Below are 18,250 nucleotides of genomic sequence, written 5' to 3'. Positions count from 1 at the left end.
TAGGAAAAAACCCTTATCTTATGTAATTTTCCTATCCTTATACTTTATTTTTCTTCCTTAGGGATATGATTTCTCTCTCAACACCATTCCACTTAGAGCACTGTATACTATGGAAACAATGTAAAGACTAACAGACTGACTTCTTGGGGAGGGGGGAGGGAAGCAAGATTAAGGGGAAAAATTATAAAACTCAAAATAAATAAAATCTTTAATAAAAAAAATACTCGGGGTGGCTAGGTGGCATATTGGATAAAGCACCGGCCTTGGAGTCAGGAGTACCTGGGTTCAAATCTGGTCTCAGACACTTATTACCTAGCTGTGTGGCCTTGGGCAAGCCACTTAACCCCCTCTGCCTTGCAAAAACCTAAAAAAAAAATACTCTAAAATAGAAACAAGGGTCACAAAGAGAATCAAAAGAAACTATAATTCTACAATGAAAATAAAGAACAGAAATGCAGAAGTGATTCTCATTTTTCCAAAATGTACAAAATATTATACTTTTTTTAATAGTAAAAAACTTATGCTTATAATACCCTTGACCTTTCCATCACATGTGCTCTATTTGCACAGCAAGAATTTGAAAATCTCTTTATCTTACTGAAACTTTCTTTTTGAGGCAATTAGAGTCGTGATTTGTCCAGGGTCACAGTTACTAAGTGTCTGAGGTTAAATCTTAACTGTGATCCTCCTGACTTCAGAGCTGGTGCTCTATCCACTGTGTGTCACCTAGCTGCTCTTAAAACCTAACATTCCATCTTTCCCTATGCCTCACTCCTCAATCTTAGTCTTTATCATTACAATGGTCTTTAATTGTTTTCCCCTTGGTCTTCTCCCAGACTATTCCCCTGATGTAGTTTAACTTTTCTTCTTTTACAATCTCAACTTCACAGTTAACAAGTTCAACATTACACTGTCTTCTAATATCTTTCTTGTGTGTCTCCCTCCTCCCACGTTGTCCTACTGCTCACACTGTATCAAACTCCAATCTAGGGTTATTTCCACTGTTCATATTCTCCATTCCTACTCGTGTTGCTAAAGAAAATTGTTTAACTATACTGACTGGGTCCAGATCAAAGTCCCATCATCCAATCTTAGCTAGTAGCAGCAATTAATCCTGTGTGCCTCAGTTTCTAATCTATAAAATGAACTGGAAAAGGAAATGGCAAACCACTCTAGTATCTTTGCCAAGAAAAAACCAAAATGGGTCATAAAGAGTCAGATACGACTTGAAATGACTAAATAAAAATCCCAACCATTCAGAAGTAACCTAGTTACTACTCCCTTATCAAATACTTCCCAAAGTACTTGTTCCAAACCTTTTCTTCACTCCTTGAGGCTCCCTAGTCTTTCTTCTCCCTATATCTTTTAGTGATACCAACAGTTCCTATGGGTTTAATTAACATGAAGATGACTTCCAGATTTTTATATTTAGGCTTAGTCTCTTTGCAGAACCCCTGCATCATAAATTTCCTGTTGGAAATTTCAAAGGGGTTGTCCCACAAGCATCTCAGACAATGTCAAAAACAGAATCTATTTTTTTCCTCCAAAAGGTAATCTCCTTTTATTTTTTAACTTTTTAAAATTTAAAGCTGTGGGTGGGACAGGTAGGTGGTGCAATGGATAAAGCACTGGCCCTAGAGTCAGGAGCACCTGGGTTCAAATCCAGTCTCAGACACTTAATAATCACCTAGCTGTGTAGCCTTGGGCAAACCACTCAATCCCATTGCCTAGTAAAAAAAAAAAACTAAAAAAATTTTTTAAGGCAGTGAGGTTAAATGACTTGCCCAAGGTCACAAAGCTAGGCAATTATTAAGTATCTGAGGTCACATTGGAACTCAGATCCTCCTGACTCCAAGGCCAGTGCTCTATCCACTGCGCCACCTAGCTGCCCCAGTAATCTCATTTCTAAACTTCCTTATATCTTTTAAGAGTACAACTGTCTATAAGTCAACTAGGTTCACAACCATAGAGTAAAAGCCTTGACTTGTCCCATTCCTTCATCCCATATATATGAACATAATTTCAAACATCACTTCATTAATTCTATCTTCATATCTATCTTCTTCTTTCCATCTATATTCACTAGCTTAGGCCCCCCCATCACTTCTCCCATGAACTAATGTATTAGTCCACCAATTGGTCTCTTCTATATAACTATGACCTTCCTAAAGGATACATCTGTATCACTTATATGCTAAATAACTCCTAATAACTTCCTATTATCTCTAAGAAAAATACAAACTTCTCTGATTAGAATTTTAAATCCTTTCTGACCTGGCTCCAATTAACTTTTCCTGCAAAATTTTACTCTGTACTCCTCCATGCATTCTACAATCCAGACAATATGGCCTTCTTGCTACTCCCCAAACATGACAGTGCATCTCCAATCTCTTTTGTTTCTTTTTTTTTTTCATCTCCAGTCTCTTGAGTCTTTTTGTTCCTCTCTCTGTACCTCTGCAATCTGTTCCCCATGCTTGGAATACAAGTTTTCATCTCAAGTTTCTTAGAATTTCCAGTTTCCTTCAAAACCTAACTCAAACACTGTCTAGTGAATACGGCCCTTTCTGATCTCCAGTTGCTGGTACATTCACCAGAAAATTACCTTGTATTTATATTGCAAACACTTTTATGTGTGTACATCTTGTCTCCCTTCAACAGAATATAAATCTTTGAAAGCAGGGTTTTAATTTATTCTTTGTATTCCTAATTCATATTGCAGTGCTTGGCACACATCAGGCATTGAATAAATGCTTTTTGTATTAATAGTTATATATCTGTATATACTGTATAAATATGTAATAATAATTAATACTATTAGGAAAGAACTACTTCTTTAAAAAATAAATAAAAAATTACCTGATATAGACAAGCTGCTGTTCCAAGGAAAAATGCAATGATATAATTGAAATCCTCACCATCATTCTGTGAAGACAAAACAAAAATTTATTCCTTTTTCAGATGGAAAATGAAAGGAAAAATAGCCCAATCCAATAAAATATTCTGGAGGAACATAATATTAAATGACAACAATGTAAACTTCATAAAATGAAGTCAAGTTAGCATTAAAAGTAAAAATAGAAAAAGAAAGAAGTATAGGACCTGATCCTTGGTCTCTGGAAGCATATAAGGTAGTAGGGGGAAAAGATACATAGTGAGAAGACAATACTAGCTAATAGTTAAGTACTATATGAGCAGTAGAGACAAGAAGGACCACAACAAGGGACCTTTTTTTAAAAAAATCTTAATAGTATATACAGAGAGCTGAGTCATATTTTTAAAACAAAAAGCCATTCCCCAATTGACAAATGGTCAAAGGATAAGCAAAGGCAATTTACAGATGAGGAGATCAAAGCAATTCATAGCCATATTAAAAAAATGCTCTAAATCATTAATTATTAGAGAAATGCAAATTAAAGCTTCTCTGAGGTACCACCTCACACCTCTCAGATTGGCCAATATGACCAGAAAGGATAATACTGATCATTGTTGGAAGGGTTGTGGGAAATCTGGGACACTATTACACTGTTGGTGGAGCTGTGAACTCATCCAACCCTTCTGGAGAGCTATTTGGAACTACACCAAAAGTGCAACAAAAACATGCATACCCTTTAACCCAGCAATACCACTACTGGGTCTATATCCTGAAGAGATGATGAAAGAGGGTAAAAATATTACTTGTACAAAAATATTTACAGCAGCCCTGTTTGTGGTGGCAAAGAATTGGAAATCAAGTAAATGTCCTTCAATTGGGGAATGGCTTAGCAAACTGTGGTATATGTACGACATGGAATACTATTGTTCTATCAGAAACCAGGAGGGAAGGGAATTCAGGAAAGCCTGGAGGGATTTGCATGAACTGATGCTGAGTGAGATGAGCAGAACCAGAAGAACACTGTATACCCTAACAGCAACATGAGGGTGATGATAAACCTTGAAGGATTCGCTCACTCCATCAGTGCAACAATCGGGGACAATTTTGGGCTGTCTGCAAAGGAGAGTGCCATCTGTATCCAGATAAGCAGCTGTGGAGTTTGAGCAGAGTTCAAGGACTATTCCCTTTAATTTAGAAAAACATAGATATCTTATTGTCTGATCTTGTTAGCTCTTAGACTTCTTGTCTCTTCTTTAAGGATATGATTTCTCTCTCATCACACCCAATTTGGATCAAGGTACAACATGGAAACAAACTAAAGACTGATGGATTACTTTCTGTGGCGGGGTGGGGGGAGCGAAGTAAGATGGGGGAAATTGTAAAACTCAAATAATATTTTTAATAAAAATTAATTAAAAATAAATATTAATAACTAGAAAAAAATCTTAAATAGTATTTTATTTCATCTTTCCAACTACATGATGAGATAATTCTCAACATTCATTTCCTATAAAATGCTGAGTTCCAATTTTGTCTCATTTAGCTCTCTTCTCTCCTCCCCTTCCCAGGAAAGCAAGCAATCTGATAAAAGTTATTCATATACAGTCATGTTATACATATTTCCACAAGAATCATATTGTAAAAGAAGAAATCAGGACAAAAGGGAAAAAACCATAAGAGAGAAAAGATTAAATTAAAAAAAAGGGAAAATACTAAGCTTTGGTTGGCATTCAGATTCCATAATTCTTTCCTTAAATGTAGACAGCATTTCCATCACAAGTCCTTTAGAAATTTCTAAGATCATTACTGCTGAAAAGAGCTAAGTCTATCAGAGTTGATCATCACATAATGTGGCTGTTACTGTATACAATGTTCTCCTGGTTCTGCTCACTTCATTCAGTATCAGTTCATGCAAGTCTTTCCAGGTTTTTCTGAAATTTGCCTGCTCATCATTTCTTATGGAACAATAGTATTCCATCAGAGTCATATATCACATCTTGCTCAGTCACTGTCCAATTGATGGACATCCCCCTCAATTGCCAGTTCTGTGCTACCCTTAAGACAGTTGCCGTAAATATTTTTGTGCATGTGGGTCCTTTTCCCTTTTTTATGATCTCTTTGGGATATAGACATAAGTAGAGGTATTGTTAGATCAAATGGGTATGCACAGTTTTCTGATCTTTGGGCAGAGTTCCAAACAGCTCTCCAGAATAGTAGAATCAGTTCACAACCCCACCAACAGTGCATTAGTGTTCCAGTTTCCCACACCCCCTCCAACATTGATCATTTTCCTTTTCTGTCATATTACCTAATTTGGTAGGTGTGAAGTGGTGCTAGAGTTGTTTTAATTAGCATTTCTCTAATTAATAGAGATTTTAAGCATTTTTTCAAATGCCTATGGATAATTTTAATTTCTTCATTTGAAAACTGCCTATTCACATACCTTCAAAAAGGGCCAAAGACTCTAGCAGTTTTTGCAAGGCATCTACATTTCATTAAGTGATTTAGCAAAATAAATAAGGAATATCAATACACATTCACAATTCTTCTCCAGATAAAACAAATAATATTTTTCACATATATATTTACTCTTCAACTTTGTATTTTTTAGATTTTTTTTCCCCCAAGGCAATGGAGTTAAGTGGCTTGCCCAAGGCCACACTCAGATATTCCTGACTCCAAGGCCGGTGCTCTATCCACTGTGCCATCTAGCCGCCCCCTACTTCTTCAACTTTTAAGGATTTTATTGCAATTATAAAATGTAAATTAGGGGCAGCTAGGTGGCAGTGGATAAAGCACCGGCCTTGGAATCAGGAGTGCCTGGGTTCAAATCCGGTCTCAGACACTTAATAATTACTTAGCTGTGTGGCCTTGGGCAAGCCACCTAACCCCATTTGCCTTGCAAACTGCCCCTCCCAATAAAAAAATAATAAAATAAAATACAAATTGATTTAAAGCATTTCTGAATTTATGGTAGGTTTCAGTTTTGTATTTTCTTAGACAATGGATAATAAAAGTACTAGTAATGAGAAATATTAAATAAAGTTAAATAAAAATACTAAAAGGTCAAAGGTCAGTAACTCTACAATTAGATTTTGAGAAGTCATAAAATTTCCTAACTGGTAAGGCTCTTAAACAATCCAGTCTCAAATCTTAAAAAACAAACTGAAAATGATGCATTGTACCATAAAGTCAAAGGGGTAAAGCTAAATGGAGCCATTATTATGCATCCATACTTCTGCCCCAAGATAGACTTGCACTAATTCTATCTAAGAAAAGAAAAAAATATCCACAATATTTTTTACCTCTATCTGTACTAAAAAATAAACCAAAAATCACAATTTTATCAGACTGTATACCATGTTTGTAGAATCACCACTCATGGAAAATAAATATTGGCAAATTTTACTAGTTAGTAAACATTTCATCAATTTGTTCAATAAAGTAACTCAGCAAAAAAGAGTTATTAAAAAAGATTATTTAGGGGATGCTTTAAAAAAAACAACCAAAATCCAATCTTATGGGGTTGAGAGTTTAGGCCTGAAATTCTAAAATGGCAAAATGCTAAATGAACTAAGAAAAAAAAAAACCAGATAATTTATCAAGAATGTCAATGACACACTGATGAAGAGACAGAAAAGATTCAGTATGGATTTCAGACTGATACTAGTGATAGTCACTGGTCAAAATACAAAACAAACAGAAGCTCTGCTAAACAAGAAAGGGATACAAAGTTTCCTATACTGCTAGAAGAAAGCACTCTTCTGATGCTGTTTGGTGCTAAACTTCCTTTGAAATGTTAAATTCAGTAATATTTCTACGAGAATAGAGAAACACTAAAAGTGACTGCAATACTAGGTGCTCTTGATTTCTGGTTGAATTTTTGGTAATCAATGCAAATCACTTTCTCTTAGTAGAAAATGAGGCAAGCAAATAATTTCTTGGAATCCAACTAATGTATTTTCTTAACAGAGCTTCTTGAAGAAAAAAGATCATTTATAAATTCAATATGGAAAACCACAACTTTATAAAATGTATCAGCTTATAATAAATATATTATTTATATTATATTATATAGTTATGTTAATTATAATAAATTTGTTCATATTTAAAAGGCAGAGAAATATCAAAAATGACTGACTAGTTAACACAAATTGTATATACCCTTTAGAATCAAACTAAATTATGAACAGTTTCCATCAAAAATAAAAACACCAAACCTATTGTGTTTATCTTTTCTTCTTCCCTATTTTACCTCAGAAAACTACAAACTATTAGTACTATAACTTTCCATTAATCATTGCCTCACAATAAAAAAAGAACTTTTTGATGAATGTTTAAACAGTACAAGTATATAAAGTACACAAAAAATTGTTTTGAGCTATGCAGTATACTCAACAACAAATAAACTCTGGAAAGTTAACAGCCTAAAAGATAAATAGAATATCCATTTTTCTTAAGAGAAATTTCAGATAAAGCATGACTTTAAAATAAAACAAACTTTGAACTAATAGTCTACATAATGCTACCTTTCAAAAAGCCATTCATATAATATCATTAAATTTTTAATTTATTTATTTTTGAATTTTACAATTTCCCCCCTAATCTCGCTTTCCTCCCCAACTCCCCACAGAAGGTAGTCTGATAGTCTTTGCATTGTCTTCATTCTATACTTTGATCAAAACTGAATGTATGGAGAAAATTGTCTTGAGGGGGCAGAGCCAAGAGGGCGGCAAGAACGGATTGTGTCTTAGGCGCTCTCTCATAAATCTTCTAAACTAAGGACTTTAAATTTTCAAGAGACAGAACCCACAGAGGGACTCAGTGAGGCAGTTCTCCTACTCAAGGTAACCTGGAAAAGAGCAGAAAGGTTCTGCTCCCCGGGGCTGGAGGGGCCACCAGCCAGAGTGAAAGAACTTCAGCCTCCCGGAGGCAGCCCCAGGGTGCTAGGAGCTGTGGCTCACAGCAGCAGGGGCAGTTTCCTGACCTATGCCCCGGGAAGCACCGGGCACAAATTGGGGGAACAGTGGGGGAACAGCGGGGGACCTCTGCCAGAGCCAGCACGTGGAGCCCAGCCCTCAGGGCACACAGGGGGCAGAGTGGCCACTGCATTCCAGATCCAGGAACAAAAGCAGGTGGAACTGGTAAGCAGGAGCCCCCAGGGCATGAGCCCATTGAGCTGAGGGAGGGGAGTGAAGAGAGAGAGACTGCAGAGCTCTGTCCTCTGCCCCTGGAACAGGACTCTGGGGCTCTGACCACATTCGATCCTGATCAGTCTAGGCCCCCCCATAAAACAGCAGGGGCTCCCCACCTCAGCCCCATGGCAGAAGGGGGAGCTTATGGTCATTCACAGACCAAGAGGGAGGACAGAGCTTCACACACTGAGACCCTTGTGGGAGTGTCCCAAAATCTCAGGAAGCACCCCCAAAACAGGCTTAGCCTGGGAAAATGAGCAAGCAGGGAAAAAAGAGGAACACCATTGAGAAATACATTATCTATGATCCCAAGAAAGATAAATATACTCAGTCTGAATATGAGGAAACACAAGCTCCTACATCTAAAGACTCCCAGAAAAACAGAAATTGGGATCAGGCTATGACAGAGCTCAAAAAAGACTTTGAAAATCAAATGAGGGAGTTTAGAAGAAAAACTAGGAAAAGAAATGAGAGAGATGCAGGAAAAACATGAAAATGAAGTCAGCAGCCTAATCAGGGAAAACCAAAACAATGCTGACAAAAAATAGCATATTAAAAACCAGTTTAGGTCAAATGGATAAAACAGTTCAAAAAGTTATTGAGGAGAAGAATGCTTTAAAAAGCAAAATTGGCCAGATGGAAAAAGAGATAAGAAAACTCTGAGAAAAACAAATCCTTCAGACAAAGAATAGAACTCAGGGAGATTGATGAATTTATGAGAAATCAGGACTTATTACTTCAAAATCAAAAAAATGAAAAATTAGAAGAAAATGTGAAACATCTCATTAAAAAAACTGATATGGAAAATAGACTTAGGAAAGATAATTTAAAAATTATTGGAATATCTGAAAGTCATGATCAGGAAAAGAGCCTTGACATCATTTTCAAAGAATTACTACAGGAAAATTGCCCTGATATTCTAGAAACAGAGGGCAAAATTGAAATGGAGAGAATCCACCAATCCCCCCCCCCCCGAGAAAGAGATCCCCAAAAACCAACCCCTAGGAATATTATATAGCCAAGTTTCAGAACTCCCAAGTCAAAGAGAAAATATTACAAGCAGCCAGAAGGACACAGTTCAAATATTGTGGAGCTACAGTCAGGATCACAACTACATTAAAAGCTCTTAGGGCTTGGAATATAATATTCCCAGAAGGCAAAAGAGCTTGGAATGCAACCGAAAATCAACTACCCAGCAAAAATGAATGTCCTCTTCCAGGGAAAAAGATGGACTTTCAATGAACCAAGGGAATTTCAAATGTTCCTGCTGGAATGGCCAGAGCTGAACAGAAGGTTTGATCTTCAAATACAGGACTCAGGTGAAGCATAGAGATTGGAGGAGAGGGAGGAAATATGAGGGACTTAATGATGATGAACTGCATGTATTCCTGCATACAAAAATGACACTGATAATACTCACATGAACCTTCTCAATTAACAGAGCAGGTAGAAGGAGCTTTTATCGATGAAGCACAGGAGAAAGCTGAATTTGAAGATAAAATATGGTGTAAAAATGGAGTCAATGGAAAAAAGGGAAATGAAATGGGAGAAAGAAAAAGGAGAGGGGGGAGTAGGCCAAGATATTTCATATAGTAAGATTTTCTTTATTACAATGAGCTATTGCAATGATATGGAAGGGGGGAAGATAAGGGGGAATGAGGGAATCTTTGCTCCCATCAGAGGTGGCTAGGAGAGGAAACAGCATATATACTCAATGGGGTATAGGCATCTGGAGTACGAAGGGGGGGGGGGACAGGGGAAGGGGGGATGTGAGTGATGGAGGAGAGGATGGACCATGGGGGGGACAGTGGTCAGATATAACACATTTTCTTATTTACTTTCTTATTTACTTCTATATTTTTGGGGGAGGGGGTATTTTGTTTACTCTTAAACAAGAATATTTTATTAATGTATAAAAAAAATTTGTAAAAAAAAAATGTGCATACCCTTTGATCCAGCATACCACTCCTCGGTCTATATCCTGAAGAGATGATGAAAAAGGGTAAAAACATCACTTGTATAAAAATATTCATAGTAGCCCTGTTTGTGGTGGCAAAGAATTGGAAATCAAGTAAATGTCCTTCAACTGGGGAATGGCTTAGCAAACTGTGGCATATGTATGGAACACTATTGTTGTATTAGAAACCAGGAGGGACAGGAATTCAGGAAAGCCTGGAGGGATTTGCATGAACTGATGCTGAGTGAGATGAGCAGAACCAGAAGAACACTGTACACCCTAACAGCAACATGAGGGTGATGATTAACCTTGAAAGATTCGCTCATTCCATCAGTGCAACAATCAGGGACAATTTGGGGCTGTCTGCAATGGAGAATACCATCTGTATCCAGAGAAAGAACTGCGGAATTTGAACAAAGACCAAGGACTATTACCTTAAATTTGGGAAAAAAAAACAAACCAAACTCTGATATCTTATTGTCTGATTTTGCTATCTCTTATACTTTATGTTTCTTCCTTAAGGATATCATTTCTCTCTCATCACACTCATTTTGGATCAATGTTTACCATAGAAACAATGTAAAGACTGACAAAACTGCCTTCTGTGGGGTTGGGGGGTGGGGGGAGGGAAGTAAGATTAGGGGAAAAATTTTAAAACTCAAAATAAATAAAATCTTTAATAAAAAAAACTGAATGTATTGAGAAAGAAATCATATCCTTAAGGAAAAAACAAAATACAACAGATAGATAACATAATAAGATAATGGGTTTTTTTTAAATTAAAAATAATAGTCTTTGGCTTTTGTTCAAACCCCCAAATTCTCTCTGGATACAGATGGTATTCTCCATTATAGATATGCCAAAACTGTCCCTGATTGTTGCATTGATGAAATGAGCAAGTCCATTATGATTGATCATCAAACACATGTTGCTGTTATGGTGTACAACATTCTTCTGGTTCTGCTCAACTTGCTCAGCAATCAGTTCATGCAAATCAATACCACTAATTTTTAATTATATCTAAAACAATGACTTTAAGGAGCCTTAAGCCATCATTATTCATAGGCCAAGAATTCCAGAAATTTTTGGTGACCAATGAATCAGAGATTTAAAAATTTTATTCTGAGACTTACTCCCCTCCCCTTCTTCTAAATACTTCCCACAATTCCAGAATGACCCTAGGATAGACAATAGTAAAATGTCTTGGTATTTGAACCTGTCTTAATCTCATGCTACTGATGTTTTCGCAGGGGCTTTCTTTATCACAATGTACCTGATCCCCAAATCTCTCTCTCCATCTTCCCACCAGGCATTTCTATTTGTATGTTCTGGTTGGAGCTAAATCAAAGGACATGCCAGTCTCTGTTCCACAATAAATGTTTAACAAATGATGACTGACAAACCAATCAGTTTGCCCTATTCCCTCTCCCCTGACTCCACCTGGTGGAGTCTCAATCCAGACAGGATGCCCCTTGGTCCTTCTCATTGGAGGGTGGACCTCTAAACTCCTCCACTGGAGAAGAGATAACAGGACTAATAGCCTTTCAGACACCTCCTCAGTTCCCACTTAGCTACAATCACTCTGACTTCCTGGGCTTCTCAATGCCTCTACCCTGGTTTTTTAGTTTTGGGGGTAGTTATCTTGCCCTATTACAATGTTAGCTCTTAGAAGGCATTTATTTGTATCCTCAGAGCTTAGTACTGTTCCTGGCACAGTGCAGGCACTTAATATTTATTGACTAGTATTAATATTGGAAATATTATATATTTGATTTTACCCTCATCAATCAGCTTTCAATTCAATCTTTCAACCTTAAAATTTCTCTTTATTTTTCAATCCCACTGCTAGACTCATTTACATCTTCATTACATCTTATCTGACCTATAGCAACAAACTAATATAACTAATTCCAGTCTCTTTTACTCTAAAGACCAGTGAAAAACCATTCTTCACTTTGCTCTCCTGATGGAAAAACTACAAATCTCTTCCTAAAGCCTAAAGGAAAAGCCCCAAATCCTTGAAAAGCCATGACATGGAGGTAGCTAGGTGGCGTAGTAGATAAAGAGTACTAGCCCTGGAGTCAAGATAACCTGAATTAAAATCTGGCCTCAAACACTTAATAATTGTCTAGCTGTGTGACCTCAGGCAAGTCACCTAATCCCACTGCCTTATCTGTTAAGACTGGAAGCTCCATAAGGTCAGAAACTGTGTTTTAATCTGATGTCTACATTGTAACTTCTCACAGTAGGTACTTAGAATCTGACCATACACTATAATTGGATGAAATAACTATTTTCCATAAAGTTGTAAAAGTGACATAGTACCTGTAGGAGACTTTCTATGGCATGGAAGCCTCGAATTAAATTCAGAGCCCCACATAAGAGACTAAGAATAAATGCCACAATCCCTGGCAGAGTCACTGGTTCCAGTCGCTGGTGAGCTGGAAAATAAATGGAAAATTGTCAAAAAAAAAAAAAAAAAAAAAGCACTAATGTTTTGCCTATAACTAAATCTAAATAAGAAAATGCATTTTAACATAATAAATGTGTCAGATGAGAACAATGAGATATGCTATTAAAACAACACAATATACAAAATTTACTCTTCTAAAACATCAAAATAGAAGACTTGCACACATATTTTTATAAAACATTTAATCTGATGGTATTTTATTTTGTCTGAGAAGTACAAATTAAGACTTAAAACTGCTAAAAAAAGGTAAGAAGGAAGCATGGATGGATACATTACTTAAACCGTGTACAAGCTATTTTTCTGGAAAGGTTTAAATAAACTATTTCAAAATATACAAATTTCATTTCTGAACAAAACATCAAAATTTTCCCTTATATTCAAATTTTTAGAATACATGTGACTCTATTGATAAAAAAAAATCCCAAACATTCCCTTCTATAAATGCCAATTTAATTCCATCACAAGGTCCAATGGACATGGTTTTGAGGTCATCTGAAAGTAACTTTAAGATAAAATTAAAACGCCAGTCTGAAAAAAAATCACTACATTATCATTACAAAAACATTCTTAACTGCTTAGCTCTGCTTTTAGATTTTTACACTAAACACTGTGCCTTCCTAACTGCTGCCCCAGTCATCTTTTTGTTCTTATTGAATAAACAATAGAACCAAATATAAAAAACCAGACAACTATCTACATGAGCATTTGGGCTACAAAAAGGGAGAAGGGATAAAAGGACAACTGAACCATGTTTATATCATTTTATTTAGATTACTGAAGTGTGAAAGTATAAACAAAGAAGTTAATGAGCTGGATCATTAATCTACAAAGAGCATAAATCTTGGTGGCTCACCCCATTAATTCATTCATCAGAAAAAAAAAATTTCCCAAACAGTTCCTAAAGTTACAAAAGCCTGAGGGCCACACACACACACACACACACACACACAAACACACAAAGAGATTTTAGTTCAGTAGAAAGTACTTAAAAGAGATATCACTTTATTATGTTCAGTTTTTTGGAAATTTTAAAGATGAAAACAAAATCAAATGATTTTATTTGCTAACACTTATCTTTCATTTTCTCAATTGGGGAGGAATGTGAACACTCTAGGATTCTACCTAATTAGTCTCTCCTTTCCTACCAGGCAATTATCATAAATTGTTTATTCTCATTCCTTCACAAATGAAATTTATTTTTGAATAAAAATACATATAAAAGGAACTCTTAATATATACCTCAAGCAGAAAAGTACCTATAAATTGAATGGATTATGTAAATAACATGCTCAAGTAAATGAAACAAAGTTTATCTTGGTCTGGAAAAACCTAATATTATTCTGTATGGGATCTCAGTTAGTTCCTTGTTACCTGAGAGAAAAATGATTACTATTTTAATGGTCTCATGTCGATTTTGCATCTATGTGTGTGTGTTTTTGTGTATTTAAAAGTATGTGAGTAATTACACACATATTTAAGAACTGAAAACTAATGACAAAAAAAGTACATAAAATGTACATCCATTCCCATTTGGTCTCAGAAACCACAAACATACATTTTACTATCATTTTAAAATTACTTAAGGTCATTGAAAACATTATAAATATCCTCAAAGCAATCAAGGCCGACCATGGGCCTACTTTAAAAATGATGAGATTTTCACTGTTATCTTGAAGGACAAGTTGCAACTATACTAAAGTGATAAGAGAAAGGAATTTAAGAGTATAGTTACTGAGGTTCACTTATTTGCCAAATCCAAAGCCTTTTCTAAATCCTCATTCATTTTGAACTCTTTGAAGCCTCTGACACTGTTTAATCACTTTCTTCTCCTTGATACTTTCTTAAGATATTCAAGACACCACTTTCCCCTGGTTCTCTTCATACTTCACTGTTCCTTCTTTATTTCCTTTGCTGGAATGTTTTCCAGATTCCAGAATCAGAGATTCCCTCTAATAGATGTCCCTCAGAATTCTGTTCTGGATCCTCTTCTTACTTTTTTTTCAAATTTTATGTTGTTTTTTGTTTTTTTTGCAAGGCAATGGGGTTAAGTTGACTTGCCCAAGGTCACACAGCTAGGTAATTTAAGTGTCTGAAACTAGATTTGAACTCAGGTCCTCCTGACTCCAGGGCTGGTGCTCTATCCACTGTACCACCTAGCTTCTTCTCTTCCTTTTTACTGCTTGACTTGATGATGTCATCACATCCAATGAATTTAATTATCATCTTTAAGCTGATGATTCAGAAATCTCCTATCTTTCCCCATACTCTCTGTGGACCTCTAATTTTTTATCTCCAACTGCCTTTTACACATGTCTAGTAGACATCTGACACTTTGTATGTACAAAACCTAAATCATTATTTTTTGCCCTAAACCCTTCTCCCATGGCAGCTAGGTACTGCAGTGGATAGAGCACTGGTTTTGGAATCAGGAAGACTTCTCATGAGTTCAAATCTGGCCTCAGATACTTAATAGCTATATAATCCTGGGGATATCACTTAACCCTGCCTGCCTCAGTTTCCTCATCTGTCAAATTAGCTGGAAAAAGAAATGGCAAACCACTCCAGTATCTTTGTTAAGAAAATTCTAAATCGGGGCAGTTAGGAGATGCAGCGGATAGAGTATCAGCCCTGGAGTCAGGAGAACTGAGTTCAAATTTGACCTCAGACACTTAATTATCTAGCTGTGTGGCCTTGGGCAAGTCACTTAACCTCATTGCCCTGTAAAAAACAAAAAATTAAAAAAACTCTAAATGAAGTCAGCTGAAAAACTGATACCCCAAGCTCCCCTATTGCTGTAGAGGGCATAACCATCCTTCTAATCCCTCAAGTGTATTCAATATCCTGACAAGGCCTGTCAGTTTCCCCTCTCCAACACCTTTGCCACCTACCCTGGGGTAGGCCTTCATTTCCTCATGCTTTGATTATTGTAACAATCTCCTTGGAGGGGTTAGGGGCTGCCTTGCCTCAAGTCTCTCTCCAGTCCAGTTTATTCTCTATTCAGTTAGTAGTCAGAGTAGAAGAGGGAGAGCATTCCAGGCATGGGGACAATCAGAGAAGATGTTCCCAGAGCTGAGAAATGTAGTATCTTACTTGTGGACAGCCAGAAGGCTGGTTTCAGTGTTATAGGAAAGTACATGTTGTGAAATAAACTATAAGGTAAGGATTGGAAAAGTAGGTGGGGACTAGGTTAGTCCAAATTCCTCTTAATTCTAATGTTTTCCCTCTGTTAATTATCTCCTTTTTATCCTATATAGAGTTTACTGAGAATATACTGTAAGCTCCTTGAGGACAAAGATTATCTTTTGCCTCTTTTTGTATTCCTAGCACTGAGTATATCTAACACATAGTAGTTGTTTAGTAAATATTTAAAGATTAAAAAATTTCCCCACACACATCCTGCAGCCTCACTGAAAGAAAAAAAAAAAATCTGAACTATATTTGAGAACAGTTAGCAACAGAACTCCATGTAATCACAAGCAGGAGGCAGACATGTGGGAGAAGCAATTATGTTTCTAGTTAGCTTCAAGCCAACCAAAACCCCAAGAAAAAAGTTAAGTCAATGAGTTTACTACTTTACTAATAAATTCAGAGGAACTGTTGATGAAGAACCACAATGGCCTGGGCTATGGCAGATAGCTAGGGTAACCCTACTTGTGTCAATTATGCAGGTTCTCCACAAGATGTGAGAGCAAAAGTAAAATGGCAGTGGTTTGGCAGATATCAAGGAAAATAGCACAATCACTAGAAGTGCACTGTCCTGTCTCAATTATTGAACGACAGGCAACATGATACACTGGAGAGAAAATAATTCTGAAAAGCAGAAGATCTGGATTTAAGTATTAGATCTGCTTCAACCTGGCTATGGGATCTTGGGCATATTTATGAGCCTGAGTGTACTCATTTGTTGAATGAGGAATCTGGCCAAAAGCCATCCCAAAAGATAAGTGGTCAAAGATATAAAGAAAGAATTCACAATAGAAGAATAGAAAATTATTGATAAAACTTATCAAACTGTATGAAAAAATTCTAATTGAACTATATAACAAGAATGCACATCAAAACAATGCTAAGATTTTACCTGATATGCAACAAATTGGAAAAGATAAAAAAATGGGAATAATCAATGTTGACAAAACTGAGGGAAGACAGGAACACTAGTTGCATTGCTGGTGGAATTGTGATCGTTTTAAAAAATAATTTGAAAGTATGCAAATAAAATGACTAAAATGTATATTCCTGACATATAATTTCTACTACTAGATCACTGACTTAAACCACAGATAAGAAAACATCCCATAAAACAATTTTTTTTTAGTTTTTTTTGTGCAAGGCAAATGGGGTTAAGGTGGCTTGCCCAAGTACACACAGCTAGGTAATTATAAGTGTCTGAGACCGGATTTGAACCCAGGTACTCCTGACTCCAGGGCCGGTGCTTTATCCACTGCGCCACCTAGCCACCCCAAACAATTTTCTTTTTTGCAGGGTAGTGGGGTTAAGTGGCTTGCCCAAGGCCACACAGCTAGGTAATTATTAAGTGTCTGAGACTGGATTTGAACCCAGGTACTCCTGACTCCAGGGCCGGTGCTCTATCCACTGTGCTTCCCCAACAATTTTTTTTTAAATGAAGGGGGGTTAAATAAAAAAATCTGCAAGCATATAAATCTGTAGTTATACTCTTGACCTCTCACCTCTGTGTCCCTTTTTAGAGGGAAAGAGGGGAGATACTGGAAGAAATTTTGGAGATGTCAAAAACAAAAGATTAATAAAAATTATGAAAGTAAAAGATAAGGGTTCTAAATTAAATGATCTTTAGGTTCAAAGATCTTCATCTAGGCCACAATCATATCAATGAATGTTCTCCAAGGCTCTGTCCTGGACCCTCTTTTCTCTAAACTTCTTCATTTGGTGATTTTATCAGTTCCCATGGATTTAATTAGAATTTGTAGGTAAATAGTAGCTCTCAGATCTATTTGTTCAATCCTAACCTTTGCATGATGATGATGATGATTGCCCTTGGTCCTCGAAGACCATGACAACAGGGAGGTGATGCCATGACACGCACATGAATTGGATTTGAGTGATGGGGGCTATGCTAACTCATCAGTCTCACTTTCTCCTCCAGAATTATCTGGGTGCAGTGGCCAGATATGGATCAGGAGGACTGAAGATAGCCCTCCTTTGTCTAATAAACATCTCAAAGTGGATGTTATCATAGACATCTTAATGTCAACTATCCAAAAAATGAATTCATGTCTTTCTTCCCTAATCTTCTTTTCCTCTTCTTCCTCACTCCCCTATTACTGTGGAGGGTACCTCCATCTTTTCTTTCTAATCACCCAAGCTCAACACTTAGCTGTTGTACTTGTTTCCCCATTCTCTCAAACCCCATAATCAATCAGTTATCAAATCTTGTAGTTTCTACCTTTCTAACAATCTCTCCTCTCCTCTTCTACTATTATCCTTCCCTTCCCCCAACCCACCCCACCAAGTTCATATCACTTCAATATGCATGAACCATGCAATAGCCAGCTGATTGGTCTTTCTACTTCAGGTCTTTCCCTACTCCAATTCATCTTCCACTTTAATTCATCATCTTCTTAAATGAAGATCTGACCATATCATTTCCATATCTGATAAACTACATGGCTCCCTATCATTCCACAGGATAAAACACAAAATTCTAAATCCTTCAAAACCTGTTTCCTACCTTTCCAGTCTTCTGGGCAGGTAGAGGGCATTGGGAATAGAGAACC

At 36.6% G+C, this 18,250-nt stretch overlaps 1 protein-coding gene across 1 annotated transcript in view; it reads right to left on the bottom strand.

The window, feature by feature from the left end:
* Nucleotides 1-18,250, bottom strand: part of SEC22A (SEC22 homolog A, vesicle trafficking protein) — a 96,540-nt gene that overhangs the window by 34,497 nt on the left and 43,793 nt on the right. Inside the window, exons 5-6 of the mRNA XM_074214669.1 lie at nucleotides 12,350-12,465; nucleotides 2,857-2,922 (exon numbers count right to left, since the gene is read on the bottom strand). Coding sequence (XP_074070770.1) covers nucleotides 2,857-2,922; nucleotides 12,350-12,465 — 182 coding nt within the window. The remainder of the gene's footprint in view (nucleotides 1-2,856; nucleotides 2,923-12,349; nucleotides 12,466-18,250) is intronic.

Source organism: Macrotis lagotis, chromosome 1 (genome assembly GCF_037893015.1).
Source record: "Macrotis lagotis isolate mMagLag1 chromosome 1, bilby.v1.9.chrom.fasta, whole genome shotgun sequence".
NCBI lineage: Eukaryota > Metazoa > Chordata > Mammalia > Peramelemorphia > Peramelidae > Macrotis > Macrotis lagotis.
Note: the sequence above shows the minus strand (reverse complement) of the source record. Positions and strands in the feature narration are given on the sequence as shown.